The sequence below is a fragment of the Bombus vancouverensis genome, chromosome 5 (genome assembly GCF_051014615.1).
Source record: "Bombus vancouverensis nearcticus chromosome 5, iyBomVanc1_principal, whole genome shotgun sequence".
In the NCBI taxonomy this organism is placed as follows: domain Eukaryota; kingdom Metazoa; phylum Arthropoda; class Insecta; order Hymenoptera; family Apidae; genus Bombus; species Bombus vancouverensis.
The window spans coordinates 15315068-15332777 of NC_134915.1; the positions used below are offsets into that span (position 1 = coordinate 15315068).

Here is a 17710-nt window from a genome sequence, read left to right on the forward strand (position 1 = left end):
TAGGCAATTTACTTAATCGTACGGTGGTAGTCGTCGGAGATAAGAAAAATATAATTCTCAAGGGTGTCTTCTTTGAGAATTCTTCGCGGATGTTATCTGCTACTCCGATCCGAGTTCTGTTCGTGGTCCAACAGGGACGATATACTCACTTGGGAACGTGACGTGTCTACGGAATATGGGAAATTGTTGTTGGACACGTAGCGACAAACGGTTGCGGCGATTGAACACGCGCCAACGAGATCGTAATCTCTCATAAGCGAGAGATCCCTTTAAACGCCTTGCAACATTCGTGATTTCCAATTTAGTGGGTATTTGTATGGTTGCCAGTAGATGATAAGGTTTAAATCGAAGCATAGAAACAACTTCCAATGAAATATATTTTCATTGCGGTTGTTCTCGTTTATTTGTGATAAGAAAGAAACTCACTCGTAATATCGAAAAGAACAATTTTCACGACGATGCGGTATCGATCGTTCAAAAATCTGCTCGTTCGTGCTTTTTCGCTAGGAGATTGATACGAGATCTCTGTAACGTCGCTTCGTCGTATCGATTAATTAACGTTAGTTCAGATCCGAATAGCCAACTAATTTGTATTCTACGAATTTACTGTTTCTGCCATGAATCAAAAGTAGCGAGATACTCGATCGCATACTAACTGTTCTTTTAGTCATTCACGTTGATTTCATAATGAAGCCGTAACTATTTAATTCCAGACCGTGACTCGTGATCGTAATTCATTTATCTGCCGCCATAAAAGACTGCCCCGCTTGGCCAAAATTTCAATTTACTCCTAAACCGATACACACGCACGTACGTACGTTATAATATCAGCGAGCGAAAGCATAAAATCTTGGTCCAAGAAAGAGAATCTGCTATTTTTAACAGGTATTCGCTAACTCACCGAGTCTATATTTATCCAGGCAGCCTGTAATGGGGCTTGGAGCGAGTACTTTAGCAGAAAAATGCCAGGTCTCGATCGGTCTACTTTTTGCTGCCTCTTCTCTTTACTTTTCCTCTTTGTTGGGGATCAGCTCCGTTGCCGGATAAAGGGAGAACGTGCAGGTATACGTAGAAACGCGAAACCTTCGCCAACATAAACGCCACTCGGTGCACCGTCAAAAGACGCATAATACGTGTAATTTCACGTGGAATTTGTAATCGTGTTTAGTACACCGACCCACCGATGGGTCAAATGAAATTACTTTGATATCTTCCTTCTTCGATTAAAATACTTTTAGCGTACTTTCGACTTTCTTAAAATCGATTTTCATACTAATTTTATGTAATCACAGCCGTAATCACACGATTGCGTAAAGTTTCATCGACCAAACTCGAAGTCTTCGAACGTAAATATACTTACCATACCGCAATGGCAAATACATTGCAAATGGCCAACACGCAACGAAGATGGTAACGCTCGTTATCCGAATCTCTTATTTTACAACGTGTAGCATACGCGCTGTAAAAGATATGGCCGAGAAAAAAGAGGACAGCCTTTTGGACATTGGATTTCGACTTTTATCGGTGGCAATCCTTTTCTGGAGCGTCGAACGATCGCAAGCTTCGGCACTGTGCATTCGTTACAGCCTGTACATCCACCTGTAGAACGTACGTTCGCGTTTCTAAGGAGTCTCATTAAGCGAGACAAGGACGAGAGGTACGATTCCGACCTTGAGAGATCTTTGCACCCGCGGACGCATCTTCTCTCGTCGCGTTTCCTTCGTGCCGCCCCTTCGAAGGCCGCGAAATGACTCCGCCCAGGTCATGGTCCACGCACCTGCGTGCACATTGCACCTGCAACGATCCACCTCTTTTATCTTCTGCTCTCTCGTTTCTTTCTTCCCGCTTGTATATTCTACGCGTACTAAGTACACGCGCGATCCGACATAAGACAGCCTGAAAAATGACGGAACTTGTGATATCGTGCACAAATATTAATACGTCGACTAGGTACCTGATATCCGACAGCTGATTCGACCGTGATTAATTTCCACGCGCAAGAGTTGAAATTCTAATAATAGATATCATCGTCTCAGCCAGTGACCAGTTGGCTGTTCCCGACGAGTATACTCGTCGCGAAGAAACGGCGATATTTCGTGTCACGACGAGCCTCGTCGGTGATAAGATTAAAAAATAAAACGATCGTCTCGTTGCAACTCGATTTTATATTTTTAACAGCCACGCATACTCCGCGTTACTTTCTGTCGTCGCTTATTTTTCCCGACACGTTTTAGCTACACGTTTTTCACAGCTTCCAAACAGCTCGCGACAGCTAACTGGTTAACGATCGTAATACGCGCGATCTGTACATCTGTACGCATTTAAGGTTCTTCCGCGAATGCACAAACGGTCGCAGTCTAGTTAATATAAAATAATATTTAACACTCAGGCGATACCAGTGCCGTGTAACGCGACTGTTGATCAACACGACTGATCAACACGGCTACTTTGAACTTAGCCAGAAAAATTTGCCCATTATTAATACCGTTACCTTTAAATGCTACTTCTATAGAGCCACGGGACCAAGTCCATTCGATTTATCGGCTTTCATCGGTTCCGTGATTTATGATGTTGGCGAAGCGATGATTTAAAGGTGCCGCGTTGATCCGACGATAAGCGGAATGATGTATGAGATCGTCTTTCGATTGGTTCATCTTCCCGATCCTCTGTATTTCACGCACAACCGTCTTAAGTGAAGCAATAACGATCAGGGATTCTCGTTTTGCTTCTCTGTTTCTTTGCGGCCAGAAATTGTGCGCGCATCCTTAGCTGGCCAAACAAAATTCTTCGATTCACCGGTAGTATTCAATGGCCGGTACGAGATGTCATTAATCATCTCGGGGATAAACGAACACAGGGACGTTGAAAAGCGACTGAAAAAGCTACAAAATTATTAGATCGTAGCGTGGTATGGTATAACGAGCGTGGTTTTCGAGATGGAAGGTATTCGTGGAAATATAACTTGTTTCAATTTGAACATTTCCGCGAATTTAATGCGTTTCAGAGTGCGAGAAACAGATGCCTTTTCCTCGATTATTCGCCGTAACGAAGAGAATTTTTCGTTCTTCCGAAACTGAACGCAGGGAAAACTTCGTCGATCGTCGATCGTTACGACAAATGAGAAAAATTGTTGGCTAATTGTTATCCGGATTTAATTTGTTATTACCCTGGTATTATCGACGAAATTTTATAAGTCCTGGATTCCCGACTTTGATAAATATTAATAAATAATCAGCCCCTGATATAATATCAAGAAATTTGATAGAAATAAAAGAAATAAAATTTCACGAGATGCGTTTAGAGATTACGAGTTATCCGACACGGCAGAAAATTCAGAAATTCTACGAAGATGTTTATTACCTGATTTACTGCTATCGCTGGTCTAGGTAAAGTTATTAAAAGAGATATTTGTTATGCCACAATGTAATAATTGCGGAAATTCAGCCAGTTCCATCGTGCGTGGAAGGTTCTGGTTCGTGAGTGACGCCTCCAGTCTTAATTGAACGTGTACCGAGCTTCTGCAAAATTTATAGACAGAAACATGGCGTATACGGTGGGCGGGTGACTCGGTCTAACTTCCGGGGTACAGACTATTACGTTTTAGTCGTAGTAACGCACTTTCGCGGTAGCTCGGCTTTAATAGCCTTCCGAGGAATCGTCTAGCTGTTACCACGGTTTGTGATCCACATAGTTGGACATGCTCGGTAACGTGACTTAAGTAGAGGCTAATTTTTCTTACAGCTCGCGTGTTCGCGTATCGAGAAATATTTAACGAGAGAGTAACGAATGGCCGATGGAAAATCACCGGCGTTCCATTAAGAGAAGCGCCGATCTGCACCGACAAACAAGCAAACGCGATTTCAATCGACTCGCTCGATTCTCCTCTAAAAGGATAATTTCATTTCCGGCTAACGATCTACTTTTACGCCAGTGAATTCGAAGGAAATATTTGCAGATATTCATCGGTAACTCGTGGAAAATTCGTCAGTCTGTAGTTTATTCGAGGCTTTCAGGAGCCAAACCGATCGCCTCCATTCTTCCACAATTTTTCAATTTCATCGTACACGACTACCGTAGTCGATCGCTGATCGATTTTCAAGAAACGCGCCTTGTAAGTTGATGATCTGTACGCTTAAGTTGTAAGATAATTCGTTATTTATCTACGAATGGTCAGTTTCAAGATGAATTTGAAAAATAACGTTCGTACAGTTGATGGAAGAAGTGGATCAGTGGTTTCATAACAAGTTGGAAACCTGTTGATGAGAGAGCATTGATATCTTGTTATACTTAGAGGGTAAGCGGATACGAATAGATGAAGATCTTGAAACTACCGAGACACCTGTTGCACGCGGTGAATGAAATTCGACGTTCGTTAAGCGTTTAACGTCGAGCGAAGCTCGAAGAAGGCGCAAAGCCCCTGAAGGCGACGACGTATTTCTTTGTAACAAGGCAAACATTCAGGTTTCTCTTTGCGGAGGCCTTTTCAGGGCTACGCCAAACGAACATCGATACTGTCGACGATAATGGTGATTCTAACGGCGGGCTCGCTCTCTGCCTTGTGCGAGTCGCCGACAAACCCTCGTCCTTCGACGGAAATTGCATAGCTCTCTCTGGACGGCTCTTTTGTCGCTGCAACAGCTAACGACCTACACACCGGTCAATTGGCTCTGTGAGAAAATTCTCCGAATGCTTAATTTAGAACATCGATCCTCTTCGCCCCTAGAAGTGCGTTTCGTATCGATTAAAAGCAGGATGAATATTGATGTAATTAACGAATAAAAGTAGACTGAACGCGTAATTGTTTCTCTAATTAGCTCTTCTTTCTTTCTTTCTTTCTTTTCTTTAATTGGCTGTCGTAGATTCTGAATTCGAGTCGGTTTAGTCGTAAGTCTGCGAAAATGTTTGTTTAATCACGTTTGGATAAGAATAGGGAAATAATTGCGAGAGAAGCGCGCAAGAATTCTCTGAACTTTGCGGCTACGAATTCCTAATAGAATCCTATCGTCGTAAGCAAATACTCTCGGGGATAGCGAAATAAGTCTAACAAAAGGAGTCCCTCGACCACGTCGAACATCTTGGAGAAGAAAAAACATAGACGAACAGGCCTCGGACAGAAGGCCATTGGTCGAAACAGAATGTTTTTATCTAGACGCTAATGAACCGTACAAGAAGACAAAACATGCCAGTTTCGTTACGAGCAATAAGTGAAATTTCCATGAAGCAATCAACGTGCCGATTACCTATTCTTCATCTGTACCTGCGGCGTTTCTATGCAAACGCGATGAAAATACCGTCGTAAGGTTCCCAAGCAGGCTGACCCAATTCGTCGATCACTATCATCTGGAGCATAGCGACGAGCTGACTCATTGTCAACGAGCATCGAATAAATCAGCATCGTCGATCGATCGCGCGGTTTGCTCTGCCATTTAATTCGACGATCGTCCTAAAGACGGTGCGGATTCGATAATTTCCGATCAAAGGCTCGATCAGAACAGGTCGAAACGGTCGAAAAAGATGCCGAGAAAAGGAAATACGCTGATTATGAATTAAACGCGAATAAATTTACGAGATAAACATCCCACGCTCTGTATGCTAAATCGGATCTCACGTGGTCGAAATAAAGAAAGCCAGTGCGGCGAACGATTTTTCGTCCGCTGAATTTTTCTCATTTCTCTCCTGTTCTGCGATGCTAATGAAGAAAGATAGCCGGCGATAAATCAAGCAACGCGGTAAAGAATGGACCTTTACGAACCCGCAGCCCTGCCGCAACGGTTCCTCCGCGTCTTTCCCGCTAACTCTTTGTCTTGCGAACGCACCGTGCGTCGTTTAACACATAATAGGAGCTTTGTTGTTATTTCAAACGTACCACCGTGAAACAACGTGTTATTAGGAATGACGCTATTTTGTGCGTGCAGAATTCAAAACAACGCTCGCACGCCTGATCGTCGAAACGCTCCAAGTTACCAAAGTGCAAAGCTTGCATCTTTGGATTTGCATAAAAGTCGACGGTCTACCGATCGGTGTTTGCTGTTTAAGCCTCATCCGCCTCTCGCTTTCGCGACCAATATGTCCGCGAAATTGACACGATGGCAAAGCAAAACATCAACGAGACGAAAAGGTAAATAATTAATTTCTCTCTTTGTCGTTCACACGCGTTCGAACCAATTTTCCCTCGGAGCTGTCGGATTTCATTCGCGCGTCGGGGTCAACGCGTTTCGGAGAAATTGTTCCACGAATGGCCGAATATCGTGATCTTTTACCGGAAAAGCGTGGCAAATTGCGTGAACTGTGCGTCGACAAGACGAGGAAATATTTCGTCCTCGTCGAAATCGCAAGAACGTTCGCGAGAGCAGATCGTCCGCTAAAGCGGAAAATTCTCGTCGCTTCGCGTGCGAAAGCAGAGCATCGCAGAGCTTGTGCATCGCGATTCTCTCCAAACTTGTGCCTCGAAGCGTGGCTTCGTATACGTGACCATCTTGATGACTCGCGCGGCGTTAACACGCGTGCAGTTAGCGCGGTCGTTGTTCCGAAAAAAGAGCAGACAGAATGGTTGCACGATACTTCCCACCGAATCACCACATCGGATGAACCCTTAACGGTGCATCCAGCAACGCGGCATTCCCCCGCCTCGGGATTTTCAATTCGACTCGCCGAACAAACCGGCAATCTAATCGTACACGCGACGCCTGGCATTCGATCCTGTGCTCGATACGCGATTTTAGTCAACACAGAGCCTGCAGCGATCGACCAGGTGAGATAGCGTTAGCGGTCGGATCGCTCGCTTATCGACACGCGTTATCGTCGCGACGTTTCGTGAAAACCACCCTGATATGTTTGATTACGTCCATCGGTAACGCGATAGCGTAATTTGTTGGACAGGATTTTGCCATGGTATTAGGAAAAGCGTTCGGTTCGATCTTCCAAGACTTTGGTCGATAATAAGATCCTTCGATCTTGCAAGACGAACCTGGAATCATCGAGGATTGATTTCTTGTCCCCTGACACGGAAGACAAGCAACAAAGGGACAAAGGGATCGTCTTTCAACGGCGTGTTCGAACATTGGCCTTCGTAACTTGCTGAAGAACTGGCTCGAAATCACCTGAGAAACTTTCTTCGTTAAATGGACGCGAGAGACAAACGAGGGCTAGAACAAACCTTCTTACACCTGTGCTTCTCGCTTCTAGTCGGATAACGTAAAATCGGAATTGTAGGGTTTGATTTACGATAGCCGTCGCGAATTATCAGAGACGTCATCCGAATGAATCATCGGAGGAAATTAAAAATTGAAATTGACAGTCACGTTTTCTCTCGCTGCTACCATCGACCAATTCGTAGCCGCCGTATGCGGTTGATAGTATTGAACGAAAACAAAGGATCGAACGTATCCTATGGGATAATGATATTCAGATTGCGTCAGAGCGTGCTGTTCGGGGATTCGGTTGCCCGTTTTTAAAGGCAACGACCTCGGCGTACACATTGACTTGTCCATCCCGCACGGCCATGAAGTTTCTATCGTACTCCGTGAGCGTGAAATTATTTTTCACCCTCGATCAAGTCGTTAACTTCGCATCAGCGTCAAGCTGCGTTGAATCACCGCGAGATCGTGACAGATGTTAAAAGCTATTTCTATAGACGCGACCTTCGACATCTCGTACGCGTACCCACACGTGTACTTAACACATCGTTGGCCGGATACGGCCAATTAATCAACAATTGATCGATCGTCGTGACACTTGCATGCATTTTTCCCGCTCTAATTGCAAGTTGATTCTTTATATTTAACTACAATTTCTATCGCCTATGGAAATAACAGACTACGATTGTTGCACGTATAGACAGTAAAATAGCGACAGACGGGTGAAAAGAAAAATATCGCAATCTCTTTGAACAATCATTATCGTGGCCAAGTGTAAATAATTAACCCGAAACGTGTTCTTCGAGACGTTTTTCCTTTTTTTCTCGCGTGTATCGAACGTTGATTCGGTGATTTCACGCATGGTTTCTGTGATAAATCCCGCGTCGCAACGGACCGTGACGAACGTTACAGCATGTTCCATTGCACGGATGCGTTTTTCCATTCTTCAGACTTTGGTAAGAATAACGCGAAGCTGGCTGGTTGGTCCACTGACCGAGCCAACTGCTTTTTTCTTTGCCTTGACTTCGATTATGTATGCCAGCGTACGCATAAATTTTATTTCCTCGCAATTGGAATGTACGTTCGTAACCTGATCACATTTTTAACGCTTCTTATACACGATGAGTCGTGTAAATTTCTACGAATGAAATAGTATAGTGTCCTGAATAGAGTTTCGTATCGTTTCTTCTCTTTCTTCTCTTTTCGTCGAAACACGCTAACCGTGGTATTACCGAGGTACTTCTAAATCGATCTTTACAGACAAGTTGTATATTCTCAAAATCATCATCGTTTCTCTAAACGGAACGTTCTAGCTCTCATTATAAACGATTAACGATAATGTACGACGAGCAAAGGTAACGATTATATCAGGCGTTATATCGTAAACTTAATGTACCAAACGATGCTGTGCAAAATGGCACGGATGGAATAGAAATCCAAATGAATATTAGTACGCGCCTTGTACTGTTTCATGACCTTCGAATGACCTTGACAGACAACGCTTATTTCTGGCGAATAGAATCATAATAATAGTAATAACGATTACAGCGAACTCGTAGCGTTTCTCACGATGTACCTTCGACACAGATAGAAGCCAATATTCCTAACAAATTACACAATCTATCGAAATGAGAATGCAGAAAAATTGATGAGCAACGTTTTAGACGATTGTTGTAGCACTTGTAATATCGAGGATCCAGCACTATGATCAAAATTATATTAAATCATCGTTATTGACTCGCACACGACTATTCCAATTATCATATTACATTCGCTGGATCGTCGAACGAAGCGATATAGCGCTAAGTTTTCATGGTTTGTTTCGCCGTGCTTAACTTTGGAAACATTCTCCTGTTTCTTTTTCTTCTTTTTTCTTCTTTTTTTTTTTTTTTTTTTGACATTCCTTCTCGACTCCAATACCGTTACTACGTATTGCTGTACGATGCTGACTAAATTTATTACGCGTTCCGATTATCGAATCATCGAATAACAGCGACCAGTTGCTCGATAAATACGTTCTACTTAAATACGTTGTATCGAGGAAACAGCTGGCTGCGCTTAATAAGCCGCAAATGTGTTGGCGGACGTAACATCTTATTGATATCGTATCATCCGCTTTTATGAAAATGCTCGTTATCGATACTATGGTGCATAGCTGTTAAATTATGTTTTCTTCTTCGATTGCAGAATGATTATTATTTACCACCGCGGTCCACGTGGTCCAGAGTCTCACCTGAACACACGAAGAAACAAAGGGGCAACAGTACATGGAAAGTCGGCAGTGCGATGTTAATCATCTCTGCTATGTTGGTATTAATCGCGGTGTTCGCGATTGCAGGACTTGCGCTATGGATGGGAGGTTCGTTGGCGTGTTTATGTTACTCGTAGCGATCTATCGTAAGAACAATTACATTAAATATCGATCGAACCGAAAGATGTTTATGAACGAATGAATTTTGTTTTTCAGCCCTTCGGACGGATTCGAAAAATGGTAAGCGCCGATCTAACGTACAATGGAATGTAAAATTCGAAAAAACATAATTTCTCTTCGTTTGTAACAAAATTAATTGCTAATGAGAAAATGAATATCAGTAACGTTCGTTGCGATAATATTTACAGCGATCGTTGGATTCTCCTGCATGTTCAGGGTGTCTAAGGGTGAGAAATATAATCCGATGTTGAAGCTGAATACCAGTATGGTGTTCCGTGAAAAGGAACGAAAATATAAAAATATAGTAAGGATGAGAATTGTTATAGTAATTTCTAGAACTCCGTTTACATGAACTCCGTTTATAGAAATTAGTATAAATTCCGTTTCCTGATCTCTTAAAGATTATCTACGAGTACTCGATGAAACTCGAGTCGTAAATTGTTTGTTCCTCGACAAGTTCATATAAATAGAATTCTATCCTGCGAAGATTATGTAAATTATCTTTTGCAAATAAAAGAACCAATAATTGAAAATTCCTTGGTAATTTTCAGTTCGAAGTACTATTTAGAAGAAGCGTGTTCGGCGCAGCTTACAAACAAACGATCATAGACAAATTCGAAAGCGGTATTCTAAAGGTGTTCTTCAGGATATATCTGGACAGAAGAAAGATACCGCGATCGATCACGAACGTCGAGGACACAATCGAAGACATTATCGCGAAGGAGACGTACTCATCGTCCTCCTTGTTCAAGGATATGGAACTGGACCTCACTAGCATATCGGTAAAAAGTGAGTATCCGCTGGAAGTAAAGATTAATCGTGATAAAACAGTAACATGATAATTACACGATTTCCAATTTAATCGTTTGGCTATTATTCATGAAATATCAAGATTCTTTTTAATAAAATTCAAGCTGCATCTCTCGTACGAATATTTCAGTTAATATTGAAAATTACAATGCTCGCGTGAAATATACATACGATAATTAAATAAAAAAAATTAAGACGAATCAAAGTTTACGGTTTAAGAATAAAAAAAAAAAAATATAAAACACTCATTTCGAGAATTATCGTCGCTATAACGAGACAGCGCACACGTTCGCGCATATAAACACATTCACGAAATATCCGTTTCCTCTACATCTAGGAATAAATCAGGAGTTGCCAGGGAGTCAAAAGCAGGTTCAACAAAAGAACGCAATGATCACGAAGAACGGCTTGCTTCGACCCAACAGAAACAGCTCTTTGATCACCAGCTCGAAGCCGAAATCCAAACCAACGAAAATCGAGTCCACGGAGCCAGACATCGACTTCAGTAACATACCGACGATCCAAGGCACCTATAAAGCGACGAAAGTGAACATCACTTCCTCGAACAAAACGATCTCCGTTCAACAGCCTGCAAAGGCTCAGTCAGAAACGAAAAACAATACCAAAGCGTCGTTACCTCAAGAACAAACTACGATGAAACCCACCACCGTAGAAGACAGTACCGAAACAATGGCGGGTGTCGCTGAAACCACCAACGAAACAGACAGGAAAGTTAATTACACCGTGCACGATGAATCGTCTTGGTCGAAAAAGATCACCACATCCACAGCTTCCACGCCCGAAGTCGGAAACGACGATCTGTTCAAGGATTTCCGCAATCCAAGCTTCGAAACTTCTCCATGGAAGCCTATCATACCTGGATACATCAATACGGAATTAAAATTATTGCCGGACAACGCTCAAAAGCCAAATTACAAAAGCGAAACCAACTATAAAGTGAATTACAGCAATACGAATCTGGGAGACGTTGTCTCCGGTACAGCCGTAAAGAGTCCTCAGTATGGCGTTCACGCGAAGGTTGCACAGTCTTCGACAACCAGCACGAAATCTCCCGAGCCAGCGGTGATATTAAATTCGTATATAGGTGTTCCAGGAATGAGCACGTTGGACATCAGCGACACTGATTTTCCACGCGATAGAATCGTTCCTCAGGAAATGGTGAATTTCAGGGTAAACGGCAAGTTTAAGAATAAGATTCCAGGATTGTTAGAAGGCGGGCAGATCTTCACGGAAGCTTCCCCGGTCAGTTTAGACGATCAGAGGCCGGACATAGAAGTTTCTGGCCAGTTACCACCGGAAACTTACGATATCAAGCTTCGAACTTCTTCTCAGCCTTTTGGCCTCTCCTCTTCCCAGCCTTTGGAATTTTCTTCCACGAAACCTCATCGATCGACGAGCGAGAACGAGACAGGTTGGAGGATCCCTGCATCTCAGATGACGTACACGATGACAGACGGTGGACCCGCCGATGGTCCTGTTAGCAAAGAGCAAGACGACGTTAAGAGTTCTGACGATTCCACGAAGATGAATAGAAAGAAGTTAGGTCAAACCACCGTGATAGGGGCTTCGGACAATTTCTTGCCTTCGATGGTTTCCAGTACTCCGAAGTGGCACGCGCAGAGTCCGCCGGGGGCAGATTTCGACGAAGAATCGACGACAAAAGTGTCCGGAGTTGGAGTGGCAGAGCCTGTCCCGGACGTGGACGTGGATTTGGAAGCCAGAAATCGGTACTCGAATGTTCAGGCTATGGTGAAGCAAGAGAGTAACGCTCTGCAGGACAGGAAAGTCGATAAGAACGCGCAAGAACCTGTGTACACCAGTTACAAGACGCCCGACCTGAATGGAGCTGGCATGAGACCAAGTTTGATCGAAAGTTCTGGAACTCCGAAGCCATTCAGACACACGATTCCCGTGGACAAAATTACTTCTGTCGTTGATTACACCGAGGCTGACAAAGAAGGCTCTTTGAAGCAGGTAATCAACACCGTGACGGATAGTATAATGAATCAGGAGGAAAGATTCACCGAAGAAACCAGTGAATTGATCACAGAGAACAAAGAGGATCAGGAAGGGGCAATTAAAGCGCTACCGGTCAAAGAGAATGAAGAAGAAGGAACGAAGGTGCTACCAGCTAAAGAAAATTTGAAGGAAATCATCGAGCTAGAGACTTTCGTGAAGAAGAACAGCGATTCCGAGGCAGATATTTCTCTTGAAAATGCAAAGATCGAAGAATACGCAAGATCAACCGAATCGAATACCGAAAGTGTAATAGACGATGAGAAGCTTCTGAAGTTAGGAACGACGGAAGTCTACTCGGAGATGATACATCCATTGTACAATAATATAGATAAATTAGTCGTGAAAAAGGAGGAGAATAAAGGGGCTCCGGGAAGGTTGACGTCTAATATTTCAAGAAATTCTACGTTCATCGAGATTGATACCTTGAAGCACACACCTGGGGAGGTCGAGGGAGATTCTGACTCGACGGGGAACAAATCGGCGACGAAAGGTGAAGACAACCGGCCTTTCAACGGAACCTTGAATCGGCCGTACAATTCCCTGGAAACTAGAAAGAAGACTTACAACGACACTTTAAAGGCGTACGTGGTGGAGAATTTGGTCACTCTGGCGCCTGCTAAAAGTAATACAGGAATTGGAAGACCTGTCAGACCAAGACCTAAGATAGAAGGGGAGAAGACGATGAGAATCGACGAGAAGCCTAACACAGACAGAAGCTCCACTGACGACAGCCTGCTCTTGGAACAATTGTTCGGTGTCCACAATCGACAGAGAAACGCGACGAAACGCAATTCGTTTAATCACGGCGACTCCGTTAGGTTTCATTCGGCGGAGAACGAGAGGAACAGGGAGGGAGATTTGCATAACGAGCATCCTAGAGTCGAGCAAATCGTAGAAGTCGTGACGTCGATTAGCACTAAAGTGTCGTCGAACTTTAAAGGAAACCCAGTCGTGTTGAAATTTGTCGTTACCAATTCAACCTCGCTTCCGATAATTCGTTCAGAATCCCATCAGAATGCTGACGAGACGTTCACTTCGGAAGCATCAGCACCGAAAGAATTGTCTGCTCCCAACGACGGAGGAAAAGAAGAAAATAGATCTTTCAGAGATGAGACTTCGAACAAGGCTCCGTCTTTAACGTCCAGCGATGTACAAACGTCCGACAGAAAGATCTCTACGATGGAGGAGAATAAATCTCTTTTGGAGAAATTGAAGGAGTTGGCGGATATCGGAACGGAGAACGAGCCTGTGCATAGCAAAAATAGTTCCAGGCCGAGTGTCGACGCGTTAAAATCGCATACGTCGAACGTAAAATCGAAACCGCCGGACGATCATAGGCCGTTGCCGAATTTTGAGAAATTGAAGCAAATCGCTGATATCGCGACCGGAAACCAGACCTTGATGAATTCGAGCGCGGCATTTACGATGACTCGCGACGGCGTTGAGATATTGACCAAGATATTGAACAAAATGGAGGATCGCACCGATAAGATGATCTCTAGCACCGAAGAGAATTTGGAAGCTGGTAATTATTTCCTTGAGATTTGCTATCCTATTTGATTTCCTATCGAGAGGGTGGTATCTATCGTTCTGATATATTTCTGATATATTCTTTCTATCTTAATGAAACAGTATGCAAGTTCATTTGTTGTAGTCTCTCGATAACGTTGTACAACGCGTTTTTGCAGATCACTGTCTCGGTTTCCTATGCAAAGACGGAAAATGCTTGCCTTCCAGCGGCAGGTGCAATATGTTAGGTGAATGCCCGAATTCGGAGGACGAAGCGAACTGCACGTGCGCCGACTTTCTAAAAGCGCAACTCTTACACGAGAAACTTTGCGACGGTGTGGCGGATTGTTGGGATTATTCGGACGAAACGGATTGTGGTATTTATCGGTCGATCTTTCAATCGTGTTTTCCTGTCGTTGGAAAATGTCACTCGATTCGAGGAAAGTTAAAGAAGTCGTTAGCGATATACGTAACTGTTCAATTGTACGTGAAATATTTTCTTAACGCATTGAAGGCGTGCTCGTTTACTAAAACGAGGACGAGATTGCGATAAAAATTCGAGGACTATGGCAGGATTAACATGTTCGAAAATACAGCAATTAATAAACTCGTTAGAAATATAACAATTCACGCTAACAAAATCCTAGTTGATTCTGTACTTGGTAAAGATTTATCGATAATTTTCTAACTCGATAGATTGGTGCCAAGAAGGCCAATACGTCTGCGGCAACAGTCGAACCTGCATAAACCAAGACAAAGTTTGCAACGGCTACACCGACTGTCCAGGCGGAGAGGACGAGAAGAAGTGCGCGGCGCTGATAGAAGACGATTCGACGTTAAATTACGATGAAACGAGTAACCTTGCCAGGAAGGACATTAATTCCGAGATCAGCGTAACCAAAGATGCACATCCATCGTTCGAAGGGCAGTTTTCAGAGATAGAATCCACCACTAACAAGGACGCCCTGTATGATCAAGAAGCGGTGGAATCGTCCATCTTCGAGTCGACGACTTTACACGCGTTTAAAGATGATATACGATTAGAGAAAGTGATAAGAGCCAAGGACGAGTCTGTGATCGAGGAAGGTGGAACATTTTTCGAGAATCGCGAACACAGCAACGCTACTACGACTCTCGTTTCCGGAAGAGAAATATCGCCGAACGTGAAACACGTGTTGACGCGTGGGAACTCGATCCATGTAAATGCGAAAAACGACGATAAAACGTCGATAATGAATCTGAAGAAAGAAGTGAATAATTATAACGAGAAGGGTTATTTAAATATCAGGAAAAATGGAAAATGGGGGAAATTGTGTTTGACTGGAATGGATAATCTTCTGCAAGAGAGACAAACTGTTTGGTCTATCGAGGATCTTGGTAGAGCTGTTTGCAAGGCAATTACATACCAGTAAGTATTCGGTTTATTTATTGGATGAAATATCGCCTGCTGCGGTTAAAAGATTTTGCCGTACGATACATAGAAAAGCGAGAATTTATTTGGAAGATTCGATGTAGATCTGAAATTTTACTAATGAAAAGAATTCCTCAATTGTTGGTAAAAATACTTCTAGCGTCGCAAACAACGTGCTGATGTTTCATTAGATTCTTGCAATTTGTAAGTGCAATTTCAGATTCGTTTCAAATGTGACCAATATGTACGACAACTTTCAGAGATTACGAAACCGTGGAGAAGGTGTTGGACGAAAATCCAACGTCTGTGAGATCGTACTACACACTCTCGTACAACGAGAAACCTTTCGATAAAACGATCTTGACTTTCAAGCCTTCCGAGTGTCCGACTGGCGAGATCCTCAGGGTCAAGTGCAAGAACCTTGAATGTGGGATAAGAACTCAGGCCCCATCCCAAGCCAGGTACACTCACTGAACCAGTTTCTCATAATTATATGCCGACCGGATCATTTACAAAACTATTTGTATACAAATGCATTCGAGGATAATGACCTCTGTGCCTCCATAATAGCGATGTATCGATGGCAAAACGATATTAAAAAAGATGTGCATAAAATTAGTATGATCGCGATCGTTATGGTCATCGTCGTCGTTCGAGATAAGTAACTATACCTGCTGTGATATATACGCTCGTAAATTTTTATCGAAACTCGTGAGAATATTAAGTTAGCTCCGCCGGAAAAAGACTGTCGTCTTCCTTTTTTAACGGTACTTTTCAGTAGTTTAGGATCATTCTTAAATTTCGTCGAGGGATAGTGATTACTGTGAAACGTGCTTTACCTGTAATCGGAAACGATCGGATATTAATAATAACATCGTTATCTAGAATTAAGCAGTTTTGCATTACGATGAGAAATTTGTTATACCATTGTACTCCTTTCGTTTCTAATGAAATTTTATATTTTTGAAATTATCAACGTAGCTTTTTGTTCGGTTTAGTAAAAGATTAGACCAACTCGTGTTAAGTAACTTGAAAGGTGTTTTAGTCGCGAAATGAAAATTTAAATGCGTTGATAGATTTGGTCTCTATTTTCAAGAGACATTAATTCAAAAGACTCTTAGACGTAACTATCGATTTAAAAAAATTACTGTCGACTGTATTTCAATTTTCATTTAAAAAATAAACAATTTTATAATCTCGTAGCTGTCACTAGACTACGGATATTCGTGCAAATTCGCATACTATGTGCATTCCGTGGAGTTTCACAGTTTCAAATTTCTCGTAAATGCATACAAATCTATTAATTGTACATTACAATATATAAACGTAATACATTGATAAAACGAACTACTTATTTAAGATGTATACATTGAAACAGATCGAATGTTTCACGACGTTGCAGGATAGTCGGAGGTGGAAGTTCATCGGCTGGAAGCTGGCCATGGCAAGTAGCTCTGTACAAGGAAGGCGATTATCAATGTGGTGGAGCTCTGATTAACGAAAGATGGATTTTATCTGCCGCACATTGTTTCTATCAGTAAGTAACAGTGTACTGTTAACACAAATAAAAGTAATTAGATCGATCGAAAGAAAAAATATCGAAAAGCGAAATATAATAAAGAGGGTACATTAAAACGAAAGATACGAAAGGACGATTCAAGTTTTAACATTAAGATCAGGCTAATCGATACACTGGAAAATATACAAACATTTTATGGAATTGGAAAAATTGATGCAACAACCTGATGGTGTATTCCAATATCTGTCGCAGTGCTCAGGACGAGTATTGGGTCGCAAGAATCGGAGCGACTCGCAGAGGAAGCTTCCCGAGCCCGTACGAGCAAGTGCTACGTTTAGATCACATATCCCTGCATCCTGATTACATCGATAACGGATTCATAAACGACATAGCGATGCTGAGGCTCGAAGAACCAGTCACATTCAGCGACTACGTTCGACCAGTGTGTCTTCCAGAGTCAGAACCAAAAAGTGGCACTACGTGCACCGTTACCGGATGGGGACAGTTATTCGAGATCGGAAGAATATTTCGTAAGTTACGATTATTTGTCAGGTATTCGTAAAAACAAAAGAAAAACTAGTCACGTAAAGATACACTGGTCTATAACGATATACCAAAAATATAAAAAAATATGTTTCCTCTGAGCAGCGGATACCCTGCAAGAAGTGCAACTTCCGGTAATCTCCACGGAGGAGTGTCGAAGGAAAACTTTGTTTCTTCCATTGTACAGGATAACGTCAGGAATGCTTTGCGCAGGTTTGAAGGATGGTGGAAGAGACGCTTGCTTGGGAGACAGTGGTGGGCCGTTGGTTTGCTCAGGATCAGACAACAAGTACACTCTGCACGGTAAAAAG

At 42.6% G+C, this 17710-nt stretch overlaps 1 protein-coding gene across 1 annotated transcript in view; it reads left to right on the top strand.

Moving 5' to 3' along the window:
• The window catches only part of LOC117158391 (uncharacterized), a 35358-nt gene that overhangs the window by 13964 nt on the left and 3684 nt on the right, over window positions 1-17710 (top strand). Inside the window, exons 2-12 of the mRNA XM_033337235.2 lie at window positions 9324-9495; window positions 9604-9627; window positions 9756-9871; window positions 10119-10356; window positions 10715-13942; window positions 14106-14303; window positions 14623-15334; window positions 15598-15798; window positions 16740-16874; window positions 17109-17386; window positions 17505-17702. Coding sequence (XP_033193126.2) covers window positions 9324-9495; window positions 9604-9627; window positions 9756-9871; window positions 10119-10356; window positions 10715-13942; window positions 14106-14303; window positions 14623-15334; window positions 15598-15798; window positions 16740-16874; window positions 17109-17386; window positions 17505-17702 — 5500 coding nt within the window. The remainder of the gene's footprint in view (window positions 1-9323; window positions 9496-9603; window positions 9628-9755; window positions 9872-10118; window positions 10357-10714; window positions 13943-14105; window positions 14304-14622; window positions 15335-15597; window positions 15799-16739; window positions 16875-17108; window positions 17387-17504; window positions 17703-17710) is intronic.